This window comes from Lepidochelys kempii, chromosome 2 (genome assembly GCF_965140265.1).
Source record: "Lepidochelys kempii isolate rLepKem1 chromosome 2, rLepKem1.hap2, whole genome shotgun sequence".
NCBI lineage: Eukaryota > Metazoa > Chordata > Testudines > Cheloniidae > Lepidochelys > Lepidochelys kempii.
Genome location: NC_133257.1, coordinates 59,815,181 through 59,828,454, shown reverse-complemented (window position 1 = coordinate 59,828,454; position 13,274 = coordinate 59,815,181). Strand labels below are relative to the sequence as shown.

Here is a 13,274-nt window from a genome sequence, read left to right as displayed (position 1 = left end):
AGTAAACATTGAGAGGAAAATGCAAATGATTATGGCTCTTGTAAGCCCCTCTCAGTAGGGATTTATGTGAAAGTGTCCATATAATTGTAACGTTTTAGAAGACAAGCAAATACGTACAGGCTTTTTCTCTTTCAGATATAACTTACTGTAACTGGATCGGTCAAAGTAAAGTAAATATGTAGAAGAGATGATTTTCTTATTGGGCGTAGGATCTTTAGCGCATCTCATAAAGCTGGAGTGAGCTGTCACAGTGCTGTGATTCATAATCAGTATTTGAAAACATAAGTGAATAAAAATGTGCTGCGATTATTAAACTAAGCTGCAGGTGACTTCAGGCATTGAGCTTTTATTAGCAAAGTTGGCTATGGTTATATGTAGGGTATTCAAGAATATTTGACTTAACGTCTTTTTTCTCTTTTGCGTTGCTGTAAATTGTATGGCTGTTGTTTTCCTGGGGACATACATGAAGTTCATTTCAGGAGTTGTTTTAGTTGTGTCCTGACCACAGCAGCAGTGGCACAATAGGATACTAGTCAGGTGTTTAAGTTTAACATTCAGGCTGTTTTCTTCACCCTTCAACCACCGTGGGAACAGCTCAGAAACTAGCAGAGCAACCGTTATTTGATGGAAGGAAGAAGCTTGTGTGGCTCTGCTGTGGGAGTGGGGCTGAAGGATTCCAGGAGGAACTGCATCCACTCTCATTTTGCCAGAAGGATAGTTCCCAGTAAGAATACATCATTCTGAGGGAATCCTCAGGACTCTCAGAAAGACATGAAGGACCACTATTGGCGGAGAAGTCTGGGCATTACAAAACAATCAAAAAATAACTTTAATGTTAATGCAGTGTATTTGGAAGGGACCTCAGGAGGTCATCTAGTCTGACCCTCTGCTCAAAGCAGGACCAATCGCCAATTTCTGCCCCAGAGCCCTAAATGGCCCCCTCAAAGATTGAACTCACAACCCTGGGTTTAGTAGGCCAATGCTCAAACCACTGAGCTATCCCTCTCCCCCAGAATTCAAGATTCAAGAGTATGTATTAGTAGTACTCATAACATCATGTTGGAAGCTCTATATAAGATTCTGCTAATCAGTCCTCAAAGTATTGTCCCCATCTTTCTGATAGAGATGTATTAAGGCCACAATTTTCAAACACTGAATTAAATTCCTATCAAAGCACCTAACTGAAGAGGTCTGTTTTGTTTTGTTGTTTTTAAGATGCCTAAGATGTTCAGCCGCCCTGAAAATCAGGCCAATTTTATTTCTGTACCTAACTATGCATTTAGGTATTTAACGTGAGGTACTAAAGCTTGTGAACATTTTGACTGAAGGGCCTGCCTACACACTGATTTAGAAACAGATATCGTTAAATCAGTGCAAGACCCTAGTGTAGATTCAGTTATATTGACATAAAGGGGAGTATATTGACATAGATTGTTTCCATAAATTCACTTTTCCATTGACTGTGTCCAGAGCACTGCCAGCCCATGGCAGGGCAGCTCTCAGTCCCTTGGCCACAGTTTTAAGGAAATGGTACATGATAAAAATTTACCAAGGTAAGATGATTAAAATACAGCAACCTGTGGCAGTGTAGTTGTGTGTCTCCTAAAAGAAGTGGGCTAAGAGTTTTAAATATCTTTCTCGAGTATGGCATTTTAAGACTGATAATGGTATGTAAAGGAAGTAAAAGTCCAACTGCTTTCTAATATCCAAATGAGAAAACAGTGGAACCCTGTGCAAAAATCCAGGTGGAATCTTCCACTTGGATTCCCGGCTGTTGGCACTAGAACCAAACAGACATTGTGCAGACCAGCTGGAAGGAATCCTGCTTTCTCTAATTCCTTCTTCCTCACTACGATACTCGCAACATGTACAAAGCTGGTCTCAGCAATTCCCTTCCAGACCAAATTGCTTTCCCCTCAAGGCTGGTATAAACAGCAAGTCAAAGGCATCCAGATGAGAATGTCCATGGTCACACTCTGTCTACCCTGAAGGGTCTTCCCCTCCCTTCTCCAACAGGCTGTATATGACTTATTCTGCACATTTTTGGCATAGTCTATTAGAGCATGACTGGGGGTGTAATACACTTGCTGTTTCCTCTGTCCTTGTACATAAAACATGTGGAGACAGCAATGTTTGTGTCCTGTGGCTGCAGGATTTTGAGTGGACACACTAAAGGATGCAGGTCTCGACACTGGCCTCTGTTAAGGGAGTGAGTTAATAGTTTCATGCACTGACATAAATCAAATCAGAATTTGTCCCTTTTTCATAGAATCCTCTAATTGACCTGATCTCAGTCTTTCCCTCTCATCTACATTTTTTTCCTGATTCATGTTAGAAATTCCAAGTCACAGAACAAAGAAACAAAGTTTGTATTTTCAAAGAAAAAAGAGGGGAGGGAGGATTGGTGAAAACAGCCCTTACAGCTGTACTCTGTGGCTGAGTAAACTAACGCTTTTTACTTGCCCTTTTCAAGGATGTGTTTAGTCTAGATTCCCTTGATTTATATATCTTTTTTGGCTGGGTTGTATTTTTTTAATGCAGATTTCCAATGATTTCATTCAAATTCATGTTTGCCTAGGACGATAGAATGTTTTGAGACGAATGTGAGTGAACTTAATCCTTACAATGTTTTCCTCCTCAAATCTTCATTTATAGAATTGTTTAGCCTTCAAAGGCATTCATTGCCTGTTATGTGCTACAAAAAGAATCCGAAATAGACAGAGCTTGGAATTGCATTGGGAAATCATCTTTATTTTTCCTCTCACAGAAGTGGCAGTGCATTGAGGATTCTTCTGGCAAGCTTCGAATTCACAAGTGTAAGGGATCCAGCGACATGTTCGCGATCAGAAAGAGAACACGAAGCATACACTCCCAGGGATACAGCAATAAAGACAAAGAATGCATCTGTGCAGATGCTGATTACCGAACCAGCAGGACCCAGAGAAAAAATCAAAGACAGTTCATGAGAAACCCCAGTGCCCAAAGTAGGTGATCTCAGAGCTCTTAGATACTCAGGAAAGGGGGCATTGGGTTAACTGAGCGGTGTTTTACCAGCAAGGAGTTGTTTTCACCTGGATATATGATGAATGCACATGTAATTTGCAGTCGGTACTTGAGTAATTACTGCTTTAAAAAAAAAATCAAAAGCTACCAGAATCTGTTATCACGATAAGAAATGTTATTTAGGCCAGTTTGTAGCAATGATGATGATTTGGTGCCACCTATTGTACGGGTTGGAGATAAAACCTGCAGAGTAAATTACAGAGTCTAGGTAATTATTACAGGCATAGTAGCCTGAGCAAGCATTTTCTTTCATCACTAATATTCAGTTAACATGTTTGGATATTTGCAGTAGACTTTTTTTTGTTTTTTTGCATCTCAAACATTAAAGCCTTCTGATTGCTGTCAAAGTGAAAGCCTACTCACCTGAAGTTTTTAAGTGCCAGTAAAACAGCCTGCTTGTAACTTAACGAGTTAGAATCTAGTGCCCTCTAGTGGAGTGTGATGTAAAGGGAAACTGCCATCAAGTTTAAAATACCAATGCTTAATTTTCTGTGTTAAGCACTGAGAAAACATAACTACTTTGAAAAGCAGGTGTCAATTAATATAAGAATATAAGAGTGACAATACTGAGTCAGACCAATGGTCCATATAGCCCCATACCCTGTCTTCCAACAATGGTAAATGCCAGATGCTTCAAAGGACATGAACAGAAGAGGGCAATTATCAAGTGGTCTCTGTCGTCCAGTCCCAGTATCTGGCAGTCAGAGGCTTAGGAACACCTGGAGCATGGAGTTGCATCTCTGACCATCATAGCTAATAGCCATTGATGAACCTATCCTCCATGAACTTACCTAATTCTGTCTTGAATTTATTTTGGCCTTCACAACATCCCCCGCAACAAGTTCCACAGGGCGACTGTGTGTTGTGTAAAAAGAAAAGGAGTACTTGTGGCACCTTAGAAACTAACAAATTTATTTGAGCATAAGCTTTCTTGAGCTACAGCTCACTTCATCGGATGTGTGTTGTGTGAAGTACTTGCTTTTGTTTGTTTTGAACCTCCTGTCTATTAATTTCATTGCGAGACCACTGGTTCTTGTGTTATGTGAAGGAATAAATAACACTTCCTTATTCACTTTCTTCACACCATTCATGATTTTATAGACCTCTATCATATCCCCCCCTCAGTCATCTCTTGTCTAAGCTGAAACGTCCCCATCTTTTTAATCTCTCCTCATACAGAAGCTGTTCCATACCCTTAATCATGTTTTTTTGCCCTTCTCTGTACCTTTTTCAATTCTAATATATCTTTTTAAAGATGGGGTGACCAGAACTGCTTTCAGTATTCCAGGTGTGGGTGTACCATGAATTGATACAGTGGTATTATGATATTTATTGTCTTATTATCTATCCCTTTCCTAATGGTGCCTAACATCCAAAAGCTTTTTGGACTGCTACTGCACATAGAGTGGATGTTTTCAGAGAACTATCCACAATGACTCCAAGATCTCTTTCTTTAGCAGTAACAGTTAATTTAGAATCCATCATTTTGTATGTATAGTTGGGATTATGTTTTCCATATGCACTATTTTACATTCATCAACACTGAATTCATCAGTCATTTTGTTGCCCCGTCACCCAGTTTTGTGAGATCCCTTTGTAACTCTTCTCAATCAGCTTTGGATTTAACTATTTTGAGTCATTTTGTATCATCTGCAAACTTTGCCACCTCATTGTTTACCCTTTTTTCCAGATCATTTATGAAAATGTTGAACACTGGTCCGAGTGCAGATCCCCAGGGGACACCGCTATTTCCTCTCTCCATTCTGAAAACTGACCATTTGTTCCTACCCTTTGTTTCCTGTCTTTTAACAAGTTACTGATCCATGGGAGGACCTTCTTTTTATCCTATTAGTTTGCTTAAGAGCCTTTGGTGAAAACTTGTCAAAAAGTTTCTGAAAGTCCAAGTACACTATCTCTACTGGATCACCCTTGTCTACATGTTTGTTGATCCCCTCATAGAGTTCAAATAAATTGGTGAGGTATGATTTTCCTTTACAAAAGCCATGTAAAGGGCTTAACGAAAATATATATTCTGTTTCTTCACTGAGATCAGCATTTTCCATCTTCTCATGTTTGGTGTGTTTTCTATTCTAACACTCTTGCCAAGAGCAGCTGGGTTCAGGTAGCCTGAGTCAAGGACAGACTGTATTCCACTGGGTCTAGACAGCATTGTGGGTTATGGAATTTACATGAAATTTTGTGTAAGCACACAAAAATTTTACAAAAATTACAAGAGACTGCACGTATATATGATGTTGCAGAAAAAATTATGATACTATATTGTATTATTTCAGGTATAGCCTGTGATGATATAATTAAAGCCTGTAACATTCTTCAGAGGACAGAAGTTACAGTTGTGCATTCAGCCATAACTTAGGCATTTCCTGACTTTGGGGTCTCTAATTGTTCAACCTAAGTGTTGCATTAACATAGTTTCTTGTGTTTAATAATGTTATACTCCAATGAACTCCATTAGAATTGACTCTTGCTGGCTAGAATCAGCATCATCGGTACGTCATAAGCAATCAGCTACTGGAGCGTCTCCTAGAAAACTCTGTTTTTGAAGCAGCAAGATCCAAGTTCTGTCCCCCCTATCAAAGTAAAGTTACAACTGGCCATAGTGACAGCTGTGAAGCCCTAGAAGACCATGGATTTGTTACAATACAAATCCTTCTCTTTCCAGGCTATCTCTATAGCAATAATTGTTGCAGTCGTCTCCTGCAGCTTATAGGTTTGTCTTCCTATGCCTGAAAATTATCTTGCCTCATTTTTCACTTCATCCCATCTTTTTTCACTAATAAACAAAGCTGGCAAGAGACTAGAACTGTGATTATTTTCAATTCAGACCTGAGGCTACCTCACATCTTCCCACAGAAGAAACACCTGGGAGGGGCCAGGTCGGGGCAAAATTTCTCTGAGATCCAATTTGTGAAGTTGCCTTCAGCCACCCTCTGTTGGAAGGACTTGGGTGTAGGGAGTCAGAAGGACACAGGTTTTGAAGTCCGTGCCATTTCTGAGAACCAGGAGCCTTTCTAAAGAGACAGCCAAGCTAGGAGCTGTACTGCAGAGATTGCTTCTATTCTGCTGGGGCCCCTTCCATCAGGAGCTGTGCTGCCATTGGCCACTCAGTAACAGCCATGAAGTGGATGCAGTGGAAGTATTGAGCCATGAGCTTTACTACTTCCTACCCAGCTATCGGTATGGAAATCTGTGAGCAGAGCAGGCTCTGGCACGACAGAAAGGAGCACCTCTTCATCCCCTGTCCCAGCCTAACCTCTTGCTTCAAATCCCCTCTGAGTTCCGTCCAAGCTGCATACAGTCTGAAGGGCCTGGTGATTGTGGGGCACAGTGTAAGGGCAGCTCAGGCCCCAGTTTTTCAGATTTCCTACTGATAAGATTGGAATATTTCCAAACTGTATATCAGTCATTTGATTAATAAAGATCATGGGAGGAGTTTGTAGTCTTGCAAGGGTTTGTTTCAGTGTTTCAGTGTTTGTTTCATTCACCCTGGAAATCTTTGCCTATTCCTTCACTCTAGACTATAGGTTTTTACATCAGAGAGACTTCGTAACTGGTTTTCTCTTCTGAAAGGTGGACATCTTCACTGACTTAGTAGGACACTTTTTTAGAGCTGACAGCTCTAAAAAAGGTATCCACCGAAATAGTTTAGGTGAGGATTATGTCATTTGAAAAAAATTTTAAATGAGGCTCACTATCAATGCTTCCAAAAGATTCTTACAGAGAGGTTTCATGTCGTTGTCTCAGAGAAACTAGCAGAAAGCTTGTGATATGATCTGCAGTATCTGTCACTCCATACCTTTTCAGAACTCTCCAGGAATCATTTCATCCTATGTTATACTACAAGATAAATGAGAACTGTTAATGACAATAGTAATTTTACATATAGTATTTCATATCAGACATGGATTTTGAGTGTTGAAATACTTCACCTATTCTATCTCATCCCATAATGTTTGCCAAAATCTCCCCATACAACAACACACTAGCACTGGACTTTTAACACATGTATAATTAAATGCCATAAGAGTTTTGTTACAAAAGATGGTGTCTCTTTCTACCATTTCAAATGTGTTGTTATCTATTGAGTAATAGCAGTGTGCTCAGCACTTCTGAAATTTACAGGAAAAATTTCCCCCATCCCATTGATCTTACAAACTTACTCATGTATGAATTAATACATTGCTCGGTGTGGGTGTGGTTGGGTGGGTTTGGGGAGGCCAGGGGTGGAATGCAGCATGGTGTGATGTAACATATAGGTTTTATCAACATGAGTTTGGGATAGCTACATTGCTCACAAATGGGGAAAAAAGTGAATTGTGGAGGTCATCCAAGGTCAGTCCAAATAAATTTTTATACCATCATGTATTCCATGTATGCCACGTGTCTAACAGTAAAAAACTAACCAAACAAAAATACCTTAACAATGTTTTAGAAGGTATTTAACATGTTATTTGGGAGGGTATTTTTAATATCTCCATCTTTAAAGCCAGGTGTCTTAGTTACCATGAGTCCACCTGTATAGGACTTGCAGCAACCCATAAAAACTTCTGTATTTCTATGTATTTCTATGTTTAAAGTTGTGACATTTCTAAGTCCAGAGTCTCAGTCCCTTCCAGGGGTAGAAATGAGTGCCGGATCCCCATGAGAGTGGGAGAATCTTGTCATTTCTAGCTCTGCAATGCAGCAAAATATCAGAGCACCATGATATGCTTATACCTGGAAAAGCCATCTCAGCTACATAACTGAATCTTGTCCTTTTAATGTCTAACTTTGAAAGGAAAAAGTGCCACCATCTCTTAAACAAGTTATTTTGGACCCCCTGCACCTTGATTCTCAGAAGTACTGAGCTCCCACAGTTCCCATTGATTTCAGTTGAAGATTTGGTTTCCCAACATGTCTGAAAATCAGGCCCTGGTTGTATAAAGTTGAATACATAAGAATTACAGCACCCAAAGTAAGAGGCCACTTCTTCAAATTTGGACCTTAATTTGCCAAAGATCGTCAAGGAAGTCTTTGCAAAGCCATAAATAGATCTGAGATCTCCAAGTCTGTGCTTTGTTACAAGTCCATCCTTCTTGCCCTTTGAAATTTGCTGCCTGTTTATGAAATCCATTTTTGTATATCTATAAGCATGAATATGTTTTCCTCTCCTGTTGCAGAATACAAACCACGATTTGTTCATACTCGCCAAACTCGGTCCTTGTCTGTGGAATTTGAAGGTGAAATATTTGACATAAACCTGGAGGAGGAGGAACTACAAGTGTCACACTCCAAAAGTATTAGTAAGCGCCATGACACTGAAAATGAGGAGGATTCAGAAGATAGTGATGATGGTGAAGAAGAAGAAATGATAGCTGATGGCACCAATGCTGTTGGACAACCTGATTCTGTCAGAGTGACACACAAGTATGAATGCTTTATATTGTTTTTCTTGAAGTAAAATTTCTCCCACATTTTGCATTTTCTTCTTTATCCTTTTCTTTGTGTTTTTCAGTATTTTACACTTTATATAACACAACACAATAATATAATAAAAGAATGATTTTATAATTTTGCCCTCTCCTACACAGGTCAAGCCAATGGGATGAGTTGTACCTTTGTAAGTGAGGGCAGAATTGGGCCTAGCGATTCCAGCTTTCCTAGCTGTGTGTATTAATGTAAGACTTGGCACCAGAGACTCAAATAAAGCAAATTAAGCCTATGTACAACTGAGTAGAGATGGACAGCAAATAGTTTTCCCATCCTGCAAGCGTTTTTCAGATTTTAAAAAATTTCCCCAATTTTTTAAATCAGAACAAATCAGAACAAAAAGTGAACATCTCAAAAAATTTTGCAAACCAATAATCCAAAAAAAAGGACCAGGTCAATCAAAACATTTCATTTAGATAATTTCATAATAGTTCATTTCAATGTTGACCATCTATATTTTTTAACCTTTTTACTATAAATTAACTAACATTTCCAATCCAGAAAACGAAACATTTTTTCAAAAGTTTTTCAAATCTGGAGATTCATCAGAACTGACTCTTTTCCACAAACAGTTTTGGGTTAAACAAATCAACACTTTCCAATGAAAGAATGTTTTATCAGAAAATTTCCAATCAGCTCTATAATTCACTTTCAATGACAGGGATTGGAGTAGGAGACTCTGTACACCTTTTCCATCTCTAACTCCTATGGGTCTATGACTTTCCATTTTCTTCTGAAGCAGAGGCATAAGGAAATCAAATTGAAGCAGGGCAGGTGAAGGGTGTGTCCCTAGAATCTCAGAAATACACAGTTAAGGAAGTTGTGTGAGAATGTCAGTAAGGGAAACTTTGGGAAAACAGTATGCAGGTATTTATCTCTCAGTCTATTCTCAGTTAAAGAGACAAGGTAGGTAAGGTGAATCTTTTACTGGACCAACTTTTATTGGTGAGAGGGAAAAGCTTTCGAGCTAAGCAGAGCTCTTCTTCAGATCACCTGAAAAAGAGCTCTGTGTAGCTCAAAAGCTTGTCTCTCTCACTAACGGAAATTGGTCCAATAAAAGATATTACCTCACCCACCTTGTCTCTCTCTAACAACCTGGGACCAATACAGTACAGCAACACTAGATATTCTCAGTTAAGTCAGTCTTGGCCTTCTCACTGTTGTTTTCTCTTGCTAGAACCGTTATCCTGAATAGCTGTCTTTAATCCATTTATTTTGTTCATAACTATAGATACTTTAGCACGCAACTATTCACATTGTTTATGACTTGAACTCTCTTCTGTATCACAGCAAATTGATGAGGCATTAATTCATTACTTTGGACAATCATGTCCCATTCTTACCAATTGTGTGCTCATAGATGGGGATTCATGGTAGTGTGCCGAGATTGTGAGGAAAAAACCTACCTCTCTGCAGCTGGTGGCTGTACAAGCAGTGGCAATTCTGATTAAAGGGAGATTAAGAATTTGATGGAGTTTTATACTTTGGTTTTGTTTCTGATTGGACTGAGAATCCCCAGCATGTTAATGGTGTTGCATCTTAACATAGCAGGCACAGAGCCCGTGCCAAGAAGGAGTTTTCTCCATGTTGGAGAGAAAACAGATGGAGGCAATTATTTGGGACTACTAAACCAACACACATCCCTGGCTGCCATTGTTGAGTCTAAATCAAGGGTAGCCAAATCATGGCACCTGAGCCACATGCAGCTCTTTTACAGTTAAAGTGCGCTCGTGGACCCAACCCCCCCCAAGCACCCCTCCCATTCCCCACCTACCAGACTGCAGGATGGGGAGCTCGGGGTTTCTGCCCTATGGTGGGGTGGTAGAGCTAGGGGCTTCTGCCCATCATGGAGAGGGGGGTCTAGGGACTTCAGCCCCATGGGATGCACCTGCCAGGGCTTGGGGTTTATCCCTTAGCTCCACTACCCTGCCACCAGGCAGAAACTCCAAGCCCTGGCAGGTGTGCCCAGCTCTTAAACTTCTGAAGACTATAGTCTGCGACTCAGAGGGTCAGTAAGTTTGGCCACCACTGGTCTATTTTATTACTTATCAGAGGGCAGAGTACAACTGGAAAACTTTATAGGGAGGAGAGGACAGGAAGAGACTTTGGAAGAAGGGGGAAGAGGCGAATGTGCACAAGGAACGCTATTGATCTCTCTCCGCTGTTCTGTTAAATGCATCTATAGGTGTTTTATTCTTCCAAATGACACCATTCACTGTGAGAGGGAACTCTACCAATCATCCAGAGCCTGGAAGGACCACAAGGCCTACATTGATAAGGAGGTTAGAGGGATTTCAAAATCTATTCTTAATAAAGATTCTAAACTCTGATGTCATCACAGTAACTCTGCATATAAATGTGCTTTGCAGATTGAAGCTCTCCAAGATAAAATTAAGAATTTAAGGGAAGTGAGAGGACACCTAAAAAGAAGAAAACCTGATGAATGTGATTGTAACAAAAAGAGGTAAGAAAAATTCACCTGAAGCACTGTTTTCCTTACTGATTTACTTTACTGAACTCATGAGCTTTTATACAGTGGGAAAGATTTAACATTGGCTACTGTAAGTTTAATATCCAGATATGGATTCAAGCTGCAGAGTTTGGATCCAGAACCTAAATTCCTCAAAATTTGGTTCCAGGATTTTGCTTTAACCCATTCTACAGGTAGGAGCCATCATGAATGAATTAAGATCCAGATCTGTATTTTAGCATTAGGTGTGTTTGGATTCTGGTTATATATTTTGACCCATCTCTGTTAATAATGTTGATATAGTATGTGCTCATATAAGTCATTTCTGCTAGTGAAATAAAACAGACTGTACATTCAACTAAAACAATAATAGTATCTATTTTAAGTGAGAACATAAAACAGATGGTGTACTTCTGTTTTGCTTTGACTGCAGAAAATGAATTAAGTTTTATCCAGTCATGAAAAGCTGATGTTTTTAATATTATCTGTAGCTATTATAACAAAGAGAAAGGGGTGAAGGCCCGAGAGAAAATGAAGAGCCATCTTCATCCATTCAAGTAAGTGTCGTTTTTCCCTTTGCCATCAGCTGGGCATTGTTTTATTTTGCTTTTTAGTAACTGTGAAATATCAACGATGAGCCACAGTCCAAAACGGCTGTTATCTGGGGGTACCAGAAGCTGGCAACTTTTGACTGGCTGCCCAACTTGAAGTTCAGGACGGGCAGTGGGAAATTAAAAACAGTGGCACAAATCCCACTGAAATGGATGAAATGAATCATTCTGGGGACTGACTGACTTGATAACCTTTAGCTGGGTCCTTTACTTCCTGTACTTGATACAGCATCTATTCAATTTACTTGTGATGAGAGCATCTTCTCACAATATTAAGAGATATGGGGGGGGGAGAGAAAGACCACCCTTAATTAGGCTCCCTATCTGGTACATAGTTTCAAGCATTCAACCTTTTAAAAACTCAAATAAACATAATTGTTAAAGCCCTTTTCAAACAAATAGAAATTAGTCTATGTGAACTACAAATTGCTTCCCCTCTGAACAGAGAAGCAGCACAGGAGGTGGACAGCAAACTTCAGCTATTCACAGAGACCCGCAGGAGAAAGAAGGAAAGAAAGGGGAAAAGACGCCAGAAGAAAGGAGATGAATGCAGCCTTCCTGGACTTACGTGTTTTACCCATGATAATAACCACTGGCAGACAGCACCGTTCTGGAACTGTGAGTATTTCTTACCTCCATGTGCAGACTTTAATGAGGTTCATTCTCCTGTCTCATGTGATAATTTCCAGATAGGACAGTCAACGAGGGCGTTATTTTGGAAAGCAGGCACTTACGTTCCTGACACAAAATGCACACAAAGAAGTAATTGCCGTGTAAAGAAATTAATGAAGAACTTCACTTGTAGTTATTATTTATTTATACTGCAATATAAATACCTAGAGGCCTCAATTAAGACTGTAGAAACACAAAAACACAAAAAAGACATGTTCCTGTGCTTTTTTATTACCATCTATTTGGTTTTGTTCCTCTTCTTGTAGACCCAGATGTTTAAATATTTCAGAGGACTTCTAATTATGCTGTTTTATGATCCTAAAAAGAGAAAAAAAGTTCCATTATTTCCTGTCTATATGCACATTTATTTTCCTACCTACTCATATAATACTGCTTGTAAAATTCTGGTAAATGACTACTTCATTTTAACAGGGTGAAGTAGAGTGAGGATGAATACAGTGGCTCAGATTTTGCTGTCATTTACACCCATGCAACCCTGTTGATTTGAATAGGAGTTACATGGAGAGTCAATCAGGACAGAATTTAATCAGCTGAATTTAGTGTTTAGTTCATTGAGAGCATAATAATTATCAGACTCAATGAGACAAAAACATAAAAATCTGGTATCATGGATCTGTGAACAAGGGGAGACCCAAAAACTATCATAATCTTCCCATTAGTTAATGTTATGCCAAAATTTGGCAGGAGGAAGGAGGATTTTTTCCTTGGCCCTTAGGGGTCATCTCCTGACTTGAAGGAAGAGAATTTATTGATAGTCCATGTAATTTTTATCTAGGCTAGTACTATATCAAACATTACATTTAAGAAATCTACAGGACTTCCATTATAAACCATTGTTTTCAGTTGTGTGTAACTGTCTGAAAAACTCTGCTTTGGGGGCTGAAAGTTTCAAGGTATGATCGCAGTACAAAGGGGATTGTTTATTTGTTCGTTTTTTCTTGAAAGTT

At 39.4% G+C, this 13,274-nt stretch overlaps 1 protein-coding gene across 5 annotated transcripts in view; it reads left to right on the top strand.

Annotated features, from left to right (window-relative positions):
* The window catches only part of SULF1 (sulfatase 1), a 176,451-nt gene that overhangs the window by 140,084 nt on the left and 23,093 nt on the right, over positions 1-13,274 (top strand). For all 5 annotated transcript variants that reach the window (XM_073330899.1, XM_073330898.1, XM_073330900.1 and 2 more), the window contains 6 exons: positions 2,768-2,984; positions 8,244-8,490; positions 10,739-10,835; positions 10,923-11,017; positions 11,515-11,580; positions 12,080-12,252. In XM_073330899.1, coding sequence (XP_073187000.1) covers positions 2,768-2,984; positions 8,244-8,490; positions 10,739-10,835; positions 10,923-11,017; positions 11,515-11,580; positions 12,080-12,252 — 895 coding nt within the window. The remainder of the gene's footprint in view (positions 1-2,767; positions 2,985-8,243; positions 8,491-10,738; positions 10,836-10,922; positions 11,018-11,514; positions 11,581-12,079; positions 12,253-13,274) is intronic.